Consider the following 13,213-nt stretch of genomic DNA (forward strand, 5'->3'; position numbering starts at 1 on the left):
ATGTTTAACGTGCAAAACGTATGTTAGGGTGTATGTGAGAGGGATGTTGGGGAGAGAAACTTCACCCCCTTTCACTCCAAAATGTCACTAGGGGCCAGCTGTGACCAGCACTGTCCCTTGTGCTAAAAAATAAGTGTACGTGACCCAGGACCATCTGGTGTGTTTCTTTCCATTTCTCTTTCATTCCTGATTATCTAAACACTCTCATTATTCCTGCCACCTTATTTCCTTTCCTATTTTCTCTTCTCCTGGGGCCACAGGTCAAATGGTGACTCAAATCCTTCCTTGGAGAGGTGTTGAACATGTCCTGCTGTGCATCTGGGCTGAATTGCTTAGAAGGAGCCCCACAAAGCCCAGGTTTCTGGGACCCATCCCTCTCTCTTCCCCTTTGTGCCAGGAAACTGCTTCCTTCCAGGCGAATCGGCGAGAACAGGGGTTCCCACTCTGGTTCACCACCTCGTGCCTTGTAATCATTGTATCCCTGTCTTATCGGAGGGAAAACATCGTGTGAATTTCAAGGCTCAGTTTCAATGATCGGCCACCTTGGGTTCACATCCTCCTCCACGATAGCTCTGTGACCATGGGCACGCTGTGTAACCTCTTTGCCCAGTTTCTATCTGAAAAAATGGTGAGGACAAAATGAGATAATCTGGGTAAAAGGCAGAGCACAGGATTTGGCTTAGTAAATTCTCTATAAAGGTTAGCCTGAAATAGTGGCGGCAGCCTCAGCAGGCCTAGAAGTAAGCAAAAGAAATAAAAAAGAAGTCTGGGTATTCGAGGAAGGTCTGTAAGCACTGGCCTCAGAGAATAGGGGGGTCAGTATTTTCTACTGCACCTGAGTGTGTGCCCCTCCCTTGCCAACCCCCCAAATATGTCTAGTCATTACTGGCTGGATCATCAGTGAATGATGCTATTTGGTCTCAATAGTTCTGCGAGCTGGATGACTTTAATGAGGAGATTGTCCTACTGGACAAATATCTTTTCCTGGATTAGGGTGATATATGATGCATCAAAGCTTTTAGCATATGTGTTAATATTATTAACTTATTACCTTATTTCAAAGACATAAATATTTCAAAGACTTAACCCAGACCGAGGTCAATACGTAGTAAATATTTTTTAAAATCCTCCTTTTGGGGGCCCCTGGGTGGCTCAGTTGGTTAAACATCTGACCCTTGGTTGCAGCTCAGGTCATAATCTCACAGTTTCATGGGTTCAAGCCTCACATCAAGCTCTGTGCTCACAGAGCAGAGCCTGCTTGGGATTCTCTCTCTCTTTCTCTCTCTCTCTCTCTCTCTCTTCCTCTCTGTCTCCGTCTCCCTTTCTCTCTCTGCCTCCCCCCGACTTGTACTGTCTCTGTCCCTCTCAAAATAAGTAAATGAACTTAAAAAAATAATAAAAAATAAAATCCTGCTTTTGGCATAAACACGTGAGGAACACCAGCTAGTTCTACTCTGCAGTTTGTAACTGACTCTGATGTTTTTGGGGGGGCATTTACCAATGTGATTATCAAGTGGATTCCCTGGTCTTGGGGGATACGGAAATGTTCGTGTACATAGTCCAACAAAAAATTAGACTGTGATCACACATATTTTTAAATAAAATAAATCAGAGGAATTCATGGTCATCCAGTCATGCGAATGGATAAGGTGTGGAATTGGCTCTGTTACTCAGTGCGGTGGTGGCCTAACCTACAGTAACAGAGGATGGCTTAAAGCAGCTGACTTTTCTGTTTGCATAGCACCTTTCACTTAGAATGTTCATATAAGTCACCTTACTTGATAAGTTTTCTATAGCCTAAATTCATGCTCTTACCCTCAGTGGGCCCCATTTGAATGATAGGCAACATTATGCCATAGTAACATGGAAACCTTTGGTTGCCTTACTGTGGTCACTACATAGCCGGGTGAGGAAAGATTTCTCAGATGATCATCAGGCTAATAGTCCTTCCCTGTCCTGTGATGAGCCCCAGGATGGTTTTAAACACAATCTGAAATTCAAAGAGAATAAACTTGTTTATAGCTTCTTAATAGGGGAAGCTCTTTCTATTCTAGGGAAAGATGCTTTCTATTAAATACATTTAAATATTGGTTCCCTAGTCTCTAAGGGAGCTTCCCCCTCGAGAATTTCCCTTTACAAATGAAATACATGTTGTGTTTTTATTTAGAATTCAGGAAGACTTGTGTCTGATAATCTCAGAGTCTCCATTCTCTGCAGCATGTGAGACTGAGGCTGATGTCTAATCAGTCTCCCCAGTTTCCACGAATTCTTCTGCACTGATAGGCAACCTTTTATGAAAAACTAGGACAGCATGCATTGCTTTATACCTGAGTGCTGTGTGGCAAGTAGTTAACTTCCAGGAAACATGAATTTGGATTTATCCAGAAATGTTATAGAAATAGCATGGTGTCCTCTAGAAGATGTTCTGGAATATCACCCTTGACATGACGAAGCTTCTCTTTGCGTAAGTGTGTCCAAAGTATCTGGTTAAGGCCCAACTGCCTGTCTCAGTGGGAGGTTTATCTCTGGGCTCCGTCCGATTGCATGTCCAATATACTCCCAGCTTGAACTCCATTTATGTTAAATCAATACTCTGTCACAATGAACCGGATGACCAAATGCAGTAGATCAAGTTTACCACTGGATGCATGTAGGGTAAATGTAAAAATCATTGAAAACATAACATACTAGCTTTGTCTCCATGGCAATCTCAATTTTGTGTGTGTTCCCTCAGGGTATGTTGAGGACCCGGAACAGTCAGCAGATGGGCCCCTGGAAGTGGAAAGCCGCGATGGAGACTCTACCATTCAGACGACGTTGGCTGCAGTGACCACAGAAATATTAATCACAAATACAAATTTTACCTACATTGAGGAGGATGCAGATCAGCACGAGTTTATATTAATGGTGTTGATCCCGCTGATTTTATTGGCCCTCCTATTTGTAATACTGGTAATCCTTGTAACACGCTATAAAAGGAAAAGAACTAAACAAGGTAAATATTCTGTGTGTTCCCACTTCCAGACAATTGCTTCATGTGTTAATGAACAATCAATAAGGCAAAAACACTTTCTGCTTTTACACAGAGCCTTCTAGCCAAGGATCTCAGAATGCCTTACAGACATGTGAGTATGATCCTAATTAATGCCTGTTGGGAGTTGGGGCTGGGGGAGGAAAAGGAACGGAGAGGTTTTAAAGCGAAGCAACAAGGACTACATAAAATAGTAAGTGGTGAACACTCCCTTATTTTTCAAACAGAGAGCGGCTTCAGCCTCAATTGAAATTTAAATCACACAACTGCCATCTCTGTGCTTAATCCAGACAAGGGCCCAGTCTAGAACTGGCCAATAGGTCCGTGCGACATTCCCTGAGTCGGAGGAAATAATCGAGCTGGCAAAGCAGTGGGTCAGATTGGGGTTGAGGATGAGGAGGCTGAGACCTTGGGCTCAAGAAGAAGATTCTCTCATACAGATTTCCGTCCAAGATACTGTTTTCTCCTCCATGCCACATCCCAATTTGATTGTGTAAAGGCCTGAGTAAAGCATCATTCTTATTCTCATTAAAGCTATGACAACTTGGGGCGCCTGGGTGGCGCAGTCGGTTAAGCGTCCGACTTCAGCCAGGTCACGATCTCGCGGTCCGTGAGTTCGAGCCCCGCGTCGGGCTCTGGGCTGATGGCTCAGAGCCTGGAGCCTGTTTCCGATTCTGTGTCTCCCTCTCTCTCTGCCCCTCCCCCGTTCATACTCTGTCTCTCTCTGTCCCAAAAATAAATAAACGTTGAAAAAAAAAAAAAATTAAAAAAAAAAAAAAAAAAAGCTATGACAACTTTTGTATGAAATTCCTAATGGGCTCAAGATTACCGTCATCAATCTGGAAGCAATCTGATGGAGAATTCCTTAGGTCAGAGATACACGCGATGGGTATTCAGTGCCAATTCTCGGAGCAACACATACTAGGTGTCACGGTAGTTCCAAGTCCAAAGCAGACTTGACTACTTCTGGCTTGTGCTGGTAAAAAGGACCCCAATTAGATTTTTAAGTTGAAGCCTTTAGTTCTTCCAAAAATCACTCAAGGGGTGAGACCATCCCTGATAAGCTCCATATTGATATGTGCACACAAAACTCGCTCTCTATCCCTCACACTCACTAATGGGGCACCTCTGGCTTTGAAATCAAGCTCTTGGCCTGTGGATCTTGCTCACTGTCCTCACACCAGAAGAGGCTTTGAGATCACGACAGGAGCTATAAATGATCATTTTCCATTATGCCAGCAGGTATGGTAAATGTGAGCTAGGGAAGAAGCCCTGATGTGCATTACCTTTCTTGGCAAGAGCCAATGTAAGAGATTCCAAAGGAGTAGGAAATACACCTGCTTTCTCCACTGCTTGAAATTTCAGGGTGACCTAGTAACAGTGGTCACATGGGAGCTCCTTTGTAAGCTAAAGAAAAAGATAAAGCAAACAGAGATGTCTGGACCCCATTGTTTTGACCTCATGGAAAGTAAGAATTTCCTGCCTAAACCATAGTCCCTCAGCCAGTCTTACCTAATGGTGTCATGGGGTTTGGAGGGAGGATGCCGGGTGTCCAGTCAAATGTTCGTGCTCCTAGGCTCTAAATACAGAAAGGGCTTTTTTTTTTTTTTTTTTTTTTAATGTTTATTTATTTTTGAGACAGAGAGAGACAGAGCATGAATGGGGGAGGGGCAGAGAGAGAGGGAGACACAGGATCGAAAGCAGGCTCCAGGCTCTGAGCCATCAGTCCAGAGCCCAACGCAGGGCTCGAACTCACGAACCCTGAGATCGTGACCTGAGCTGAAGTCGGACGCTCAACCGACTGAGCCACCCAGGCGCCCCAGAAAGGGCTTTTTGATTAAACTTCATTGTGAGAACCTTAAAGTTCAAAAGCCATTCATGATCAACAACGGGCCTCGATCTCAGACATGGCTCATGTACCCCGCATTGGGTACATGAACTGTTGGCTGTTCCCGGAGTGTGGCTTACACTTTTATGACATTAACGTGCCTGGTTGCCACTGTTCCTCTGTGTCAGATTTCCTTCTTGTCTGCGTGGCAAATTGCCACCCTATTCTTCAATGCCCAGTTCTTTTATGAAGCCTTGAGTAATCACTCCCCAGGCAAAATTAATCACACCTCTTCTGTGCTCTTACAGACTGTGTTCACACTTACTGTGCACAGTGTTTACACTGGCATGAGTTGCTGATTTGTCCTTTTTTCGTTAATTTTTATTTTTTGGTCTCTCTTACGAGGTTATGTTCTCTTTAAGGTCCAAGAGAATCAAGAACTTGTCTTATTTATCTTGTTTAGTAGTATGACATCAAGGTTAGAGTATGGACTCTGGAACCACACTGCCTTGTTGGCTTTTTTCTTAGCCCTCTGACTTCTCTGATTCAGCTTCCTCATTTATGACATGGGCAAATCCAACACCTAGCTGACAGAGACGGTATGAGAATGAAATGGGTTCATGTATGTAAATCACTTAGTAGGAAGAGTAGCTGGCATATTGTGTTACCCTATTAGTATGATTACCCCTTTTACCCAACCTAGTGCCTAGCCCGACACATATATTAGCTGCTCAATGAACGTTTGTTGAATGAATGAGTTAATAAAACAATCTTAGAACTTTTTTTAAAGAACAGCTATTCTCAGAGATAAAAACAAATTTGCAACTTATTCTTAATACCAATTGGCACCTTCTTTTTGGTTTAAATATGCCTCACTGTAAGAGAACACAACAGAAGGGCATCTGGGTGGCTCAGTAGGTCACACATCTGACTCTTGGTTTCAGCTCAGGTTATGATCTCATGTTTTTGTGAATTTGAGCCCCACATCAGGATCTGCGCTGACAGTGGGGAGCCTGCTTGAGGTTCTCTCTCTTCTTCTCCCTCTGCCCCTCCCTGATTGGTACGGTCTCTGTCTTTCTCAAAATAAATAAATAAACTTAAAAGAGAGAGAGAGAGAGAGAGAACACAACACAGATATCTTGAAACGTCCAAACAATTGCTAATCACAAGTTTTGATAGAGAGAAATTTATTTAAATATTTTCTTTTACTAGTCACTCCTTTGGTATAGATACAGACGGTTAACTGCTTAACAGATGGATGTCTCCTCAAACAAACTAAATGCTGAAAGGTTAACAACTTCCGTCCACTGAAGTCCCCCTATTCACATAACACCACATTATAATGCAAGTCAATAAAAGGAGAATACTTAAATTAACAAAATGTTATTTAAATATTTTTTTCCGGGGCGCCTGGGTGGCTCAGTCGGTTGGGCGGCCGACTTTGGCTCAGGTCATGATCTCGCGGTCCGTGGGTTCGAGCCCCGCGTCGGGCTCTGTGCTGACAGCTCAGAGCCTGGAGCCTGTTTCGGATTCTGTGTCTCCCTCTCTCTGACCCTCCCCCATTCATGCTCTGTCTCTCTATCTCAAAAATAAATAAACGTTAAAAAAAATTAAAAAAAAAAATAAATATTTTTTTCCAGGAAAAATAGAACTGTCATACTGGGTCAGACCAGTAGTTTTCTTGGAAAGTATCCAAAACAATGTTTTGTGGAAGGGCATGGATGATGTGCTCTCAGAAAGTTAGACACATTGGTATTTCCCTCACCTGAATAGAGCCTGGTATGCGCTTCTGCACCAGTTTGACCACCGGGGGGCGCCTTCCCAACTCATTTAGAAAGAACACTTCTCGGGGCTCAATCAGTTAAACCTCTGACTCGTGATTTCTGCTCAGGTCACGAACGCACAGTTTGCGGATTCGAGCCCCATGTCGGGCTCTGTGCTGTCGGTTCGTAGCCTGCTTGGGATTCTCTCTCCCTTCTCTCCCTGCCCTTCCCCCACTCTCTTGCTTGCTCTCTCTCCCTCTCTCTCTCTCAGAATAGATAAAAATTAAAAAATATTAAAAAAAAAAAGAAAGAACATTTCTTCCTATTGGAAATTACTTTTTCTCTTTGGGCCTGTCCATTTCGAGTCCAGGAAAAGGGAAATGCTGTGTACTAACCTGATGCTCTATTACCATTCTTCCCAGACCTGCAGGCATTAAATTTGCAGTTGTTATTATTTAACATTTATTAAGTGTTCTGATGCGCTGTGTCTGAGAGAGCTGCAGGGAAAACAGCTGGCAGGAAACCATCACTTTAAATAGACTGTGGCTACATGACGCCTGGGTCTGCTCAGTACATCTCCAGAAAGAGTCTGTCTCTTGCTCAGTGTTCGGCATGGAAAAAAGATAAATGAGCCACTTTCCTGTGGGGCTCCTGCCCTCAACCCCTCGCCCCAGCGATGCCACCATCTGAGGTACACAGAGGAGGGTAGCTGGCAGTGGGGGGCATTGTCAGGCTGAGTGGGTGTAGCTGGGAACCGCAGGCCGAGGACGAAGTGGGTAGGAGGGTGTGAAATGGAAGGACTGTAGGAGGGAAAATGGAATCGAGTGCAGGTGGGGGGCTGTGTAAGAGGTACATTTGCCCTCCGGTGGCAAAGGGAGTAGATGGCTATTAATAAAGAGATGTAGGCCAGGTGGAGTGGAGTGGGCAGGACCTGATTGCTGAGGACACGTAATTGGTCTCCCTCCTGGTTTAATGCTCTGCTCTGGTGTGCTCTCCCAGATGTTTTTCTGTTGCCATGGTGGCTGGGGCAGGGGTAATGGTCTCGGAGCAGGGGAGACGAGGCCGCAGAAGGCTCTTTGCTCTGTTTGAATACTGATTACAGGAGCTTCCCATTTGGTGCATCTGGAGTACTTTTGTAATGGGTTTTTAAACTTTTCCATCGTCTGCAGGCAGGGTTAGCTTTTGCTCACCACAAAGCCTGCAGGCGCTCAAATTATAAAGATAAATCCATGCCCTCTACGGTGGGGCTGTGGGGCCACTAGCTCTCTGAGAAATTAGTTGGGGGTGGTTTACTAAGCAGGGAAAGAGGGGGAAGGAAAGAGAGGGAGTGACAAAACAGGGGGATCTTTATGGGTCACCTGTAGGGAAGGCTCAGTTGTGTATGGGCTTTATTTAAATTTTTTTTTTTTTCAACGTTTATTTATTTTTGGGACAGAGAGAGACAGAGCATGAACGGGGGAGGGGCAGAGAGAGAGGGAGACACAGAATCGGAAACAGGCTCCAGGCTCCGAGCCATCAGCCCAGAGCCTGATGCGGGGCTCGAACTCACGGACCGCGAGATCGTGACCTGGCTGAAGTCGGACGCTTAACCGACTGCGCCACCCAGGCGCCCCGTATGGGCTTTATTTATAGTAAAATCCTTTAAGGAAATAGCACGTCAATTTTAGATGAAAGATATACATATATAAAATATAAATGAACATACTCCCCTTTCCCCAGTCTAAGTGCCTGAGGAGTCAGACACCTGCAGGAAGCATCAGGTTCCTAGCAGGGGGCAGAAAGATATAACCCATAGGCCCTAGAAGGTAAGCAGTGGTGGCTCGAAACTTCCATCTGTGCCCAGCTTTCCTGGATCAGCGATGCCATGAAAGCTTGCCAACCCACAGGAAATTATAGTGGCTCCCAGCTGCCAGGAGCTCAGTTCCAGGTTCTTGCTGGTTGTGTTTGCTCGATGGGGACCTACATTTCTGCAGGCCAGGCAAAAAGAGACCTCCAGTTGCCAAGGATCAGGACCAGTCGACTATTTGGTGGGCCTCTACAAAGTGGTTTGCCTCTCAATGGTTTTCACATCATAAAAGGTGCTGTGGGTCTATGCTCTCCACTCACTTGACATCATCGCCTCGTTTCTCTGGATGCATCACTTCCCCTGCCAAACAAAACAGAGCTTGAGCTGGGTCATTGGGCTCTGATTCTTGCCACACGTTCATCTGGAGCCTGATGGGCATTTGACAAACTGTTACCTGGTTCTCACCTCAACCACAGCAACAAAAAGCAAGTTTGCTCAAAGCTTTGTTTTTATGATATAGTTAAGTCCAAGACATTGGGTATGAATTTAACCCATGTTAGACCATCCAAATTAAGGCCTACTCATTTATTCAATACATATTTACTGGGTGTTTGCCAGGTATCGTGCTAGCTGGATGGGAGGTGGGGGGATAGCAGGACAACAAGACAGGCACGATCTCTGTCCTTCTGAAACTGTGGGAGCGACCAACAAAATTAAGCAGATGGATTGACCAATGACAAACGTGGCAAATTCTATGAGGAAGCAAGCAAGGTGCTGAGCTGGGGGACAACTGGAAAGGTGGACCCTACTTCAGAGATAAGAGGGAGGGAGGGTGCTCCCTGAGGAGAGAGTATAAGCTAAGACCAGAAGGGTGTGAGGGGTCCAGCCATGCAAGCAGCAGGGGTGAGAGCAGAGTTCCAAGGGGAGCCCTGATGAGTACCCTACAACCTGCTCTGGGACAAAGGGACAGTCACAGTGCTGGGCTTGGTGTGTCACACAAAAAGACAACAGCAATGTGTTGAACTGGGATGTGTTGGAGTAAGGAAGGGGCCAACGAACAGTCCCTCTTGTCTGACTCTCCCTTGCTTCCCATTGCCACTGTTTTCTTCTTCAGATGGATTAAAAAAAATAATAATGAAAAGGGAGAAACATCTGATTTGAGGTCAACACTCTCAGAGAACCATCATATCTTTTAAAAAAATACAGATTTCATGTGGTAAATTAGGACCTCATTTCAATATGGTGCGTGTTTGACTTAAGAGTTATTGCTCCCTAAAATGCAATTTACTTAAAGTTGTCTCCTGTCTTTGGAAAGGAGATTTCAGCTGTTGTTGAACTAAAAAGTTGTTCTAGACAATGAAAGCTAACATGACCTTTATATCTATTCTCTTTAGATGAACTGGGAAGTGAGAACATCAAAGTGTAAGTTCCTGCTGCCTCCCACCCAGCTCAGTGTAGACGAAGATATCCGGGAGAGGAGTAGATTAGAGAGCCATCTGCCTTTTTAGGAGTTTTTATTCTGACACCCTTGAGGGTCCCCTTTCATCCTGGGCCCCAGGAGAGGGCCCTTAGCAGCCCAAGGGGGAAGGGGATGCACCTGTCTCCCAACCTCAGTTCAGTGGGAGATCTGGGTGAAGAACAGGGTCCTCTCCAGAAAAAAAAAAAAAAAAAAAAAAGTCTTTGAATGCTACCAGTTCCAAATGCATTGTAGTTTAAATATTCTGACCCTGGGTGTATTTCAAGGACGTTGGTTCATTTATTCTGATTAAAAATTTTATCACCAGGAAAGATAACATTCCCTGGTAGGAAAGGGGAGTCCTGGCAGAGGCATAAAGTTCATGCTGCAGAATCACAGTGAGGGCGGGAGGGAGAAGGGGAATGGAAGGGGAGAGGGAGGAAGGATGGAGGGAGGAGTGGGCAGAAAGAGAACAAGATGCCACCAGAAGAGTGTTCTGGGGCGATGTCACCACCTCCTCCAGCCTTCCCCCCTAGCAACCTTGCTTGTTTAGACACTTTGCTGGCTTCCTCCATACGCCCTCCTCTCACACCCAGGCTCCTCTACGTGCCTTCCTTTCGCGCCCCAGCCGTGGTTCTGAGCTGGTGGTCTCCTCCCCAGCCCCATTTACGTTAACCAGGGGCTTCTTTTCCATAACCGTGTGCTCTGAATCCTGGGAAGTGAGGGCAGTGGGTTTCTGAAAGCAACGACTCCATTTCTCTATGTCAGAAAAGCCTGGGAATTGAAAGGAGGGGTGATGAAAGCAGCCTGTCCACAGTGGCCTCTTGACTTGGGGCACAGATCAGAAACCTCAAGGAAAGGGAAGTGAAATTAAGCAAGGCTACCATGCTAAATAGGGCAACTCCCCAGAGGAGCCTCATGGTAGAAGCCTGGCAACTCAACTTGGTACCTAATTTAGGGAAGCAGTCAGAGTCTCCTGGGCTCCCTTGCAGCCCAAGAGCTGGGCCGTGCGCCTTCCATCATTGGATCAGTGATAGATGAAGGCTTATTGTAGTTCGAGCCTTTCCACCTCTTAGAATTTGGTGAGTAGGGCAAAGCCCCAATCTGCCGTGGAGTGTCACATACCAGGTCAAGTTCACCTTTCCCGCAGTCAACATTCTGGGCTTTCCCAAAATGAGACTCGGCACACCACACTCCTTTGTGTTTCTGTTCTCGCTCCAGCCCCATTTTTGAGGAAGACACACCCTCTGTTATGGAAATTGAAATGGAAGAGCTTGACAAATGGATGAACAACATGAATAGAAGTGGTATGTGGTAACCTAAAGTTGCTTTTCCTGTCCTCTCTGGCATGTGAAGTTTGCAACGGTTTTATAAATGTCCCGTAATTGTTGGAATGTGACGGTGTGAGCCCAATCCGCGTTAGATCTGGAGCATGCGGGTAATCAACTTAGGTCTGACTATCCTTAAAGACTCAGTTTAAGGGGTGCCTGGTGGATCAGTGGGTTAAGCGTCCAACTCTTGATTTCAGCTCAGCTCATGATCTCACAGTTTATGGGATCAAGCCCTACAGCAGGCTCTGTGCTTGTAGCAGTGAGCCTGCTTGGGATTCTCTCTCTTCCTCTCTCTTTCTCTGCCCTCCCCTGCTTGTGTTCTCTCTCTCTCGCAAAATAAGTAAATAAACATTAAAAAAAGAAAAGACTCAGGTTAATTACTGCATCACATGGTGCCATTTGTTTTTATTTTTGTACAATCTTTTCAAACAGACTTTTTCAAGAAGAAGATGATTTTTTTTTCAAACGAGGAGCTCTCTGGGTCCAAACTATCTGGAAAAAGCTAGCATCTGGCATTACCTTATCTACTGTAGAATTTAGAGATCTATGATTTTAATCTGTATATGGATGTAAAATTTTGCCACGTATAATTTACATAGATCAGTGCTGTTCACTGCCATATGCAAGAGGCACCAGCCATATGTGGCTATTTAAATTAAAATTTAAAAAATTAAATAAAGTTAAAAATTTTCAGTCACACTAGCCACATTGTGAATGCTCAGTAGCCACTTGGGACGCATAACTACTGTATTATACACACAAATCTAGAACATTTCCATCACCAAAGAAAGTTCTATTGAACAACACTAATACAGATAGTAATATAAACATCCTCCTGTAACTTACTTCCTAATTGATATCTGGAAGTAATCGCTGTATGTGTTCCTTACTTTTCGTTAAATCAATATGTGGGTTTAAAAAAGGTGGTAGCAGGGCACCTGGGTAGCTCAGTTGGTTGAGCGTCTGACTTCACTCGGATCGTGATCTCACAGTTTGTGAGTTCAAGCCCCGAGTTGGGCTCTGTGCTGACAGCTCCAATAACTGATTTTTAATGCTCAGATTATCTTCATGAAATCCACTATTTATATTATCATATCATTTGTATTGTTAACATTCAACTTTAAAAAATACCCTGGGGTCTGTCAGATTCAACAATAGTGAAGCCCCAAATCCAGAGACCTGTTATTAGAATTATTATACCAGAGGCTTATCAACATAAGCTTTCCCAAAGATTAGAACCATTCGATGAACTTGTACAATTTTGAATGGAACAGTTTTTCATAGCCCAAGACTGAGGCAAGGAAGGCTCTGTAAAGCATTTGGGGACAGGGGCAGGTTACTATAATAATCGTTAAGGCAGTTTCATTTTGTTGTTTTTAGTTTGTAAAATACACATACATAATAATTTGGCAAATGCAAAAATAAAAGTAGAAAGAAGAAAAAAATTATACCACCCAAAGACAACGTCTCTTAATAATTTGCCATCTTTCCTTTTGTGCCCGAGATAATAGTCATACATCAGGATCCCATTACACTCACAAAACCAGAAACCCAGAAAAAGGCATATCTATTTCGTAACTACAGCAGAGAGTTATTTTGACACATAGGCGATGGAGTCGATGGATTTTGTTTTTCCTTACAAATAACCGTGACATGATAGGAGAGAACTCTGACGACTTTAAGAAGGTTAGTCGTTCCTCAATTCACTGGCTGCCTTTTGATCATGCATCCTGACTGAAATCATTCTACAGGCTCATCAGGACCTCCGGTAAAGCTATTTTATTCCAGTGTCTAACCTGAAACATGCAGATTCTAGCTTTTGGAGCAACAGTGAGGTTCTTTGGGGACTGAATAACCAAGCAGTGATGAATTGTGCCCTTTCCAACAGGGCCAGAGGCATGTTGAAGTCTTGTATCTGTACTACTAATGCTTTTTTCCATTTCAAGAGCCTTGCCATCATTAATCTTTTAACCTCTGGAACTCCCTAGTGAGGCCATTTCTGTACAAGCAACCACACA

General features: G+C 44.3%; 1 protein-coding gene across 4 annotated transcripts in view; it reads left to right on the top strand.

Moving 5' to 3' along the window:
- The window catches only part of TMEM154 (transmembrane protein 154), a 52,890-nt gene that overhangs the window by 18,918 nt on the left and 20,759 nt on the right, over positions 1–13,213 (top strand). For all 4 annotated transcript variants that reach the window (XM_045465668.1, XM_045465683.1, XM_045465679.1 and 1 more), the window contains exons 2-5: positions 2,735–2,995; positions 3,087–3,125; positions 9,803–9,830; positions 11,086–11,171. In XM_045465668.1, the coding sequence (XP_045321624.1) occupies positions 2,735–2,995; positions 3,087–3,125; positions 9,803–9,830; positions 11,086–11,171 (414 nt within the window). The remainder of the gene's footprint in view (positions 1–2,734; positions 2,996–3,086; positions 3,126–9,802; positions 9,831–11,085; positions 11,172–13,213) is intronic.

The sequence above is a fragment of the Leopardus geoffroyi genome, chromosome B1 (assembly GCF_018350155.1).
Source record: "Leopardus geoffroyi isolate Oge1 chromosome B1, O.geoffroyi_Oge1_pat1.0, whole genome shotgun sequence".
Classification (NCBI taxonomy): domain Eukaryota; kingdom Metazoa; phylum Chordata; class Mammalia; order Carnivora; family Felidae; genus Leopardus; species Leopardus geoffroyi.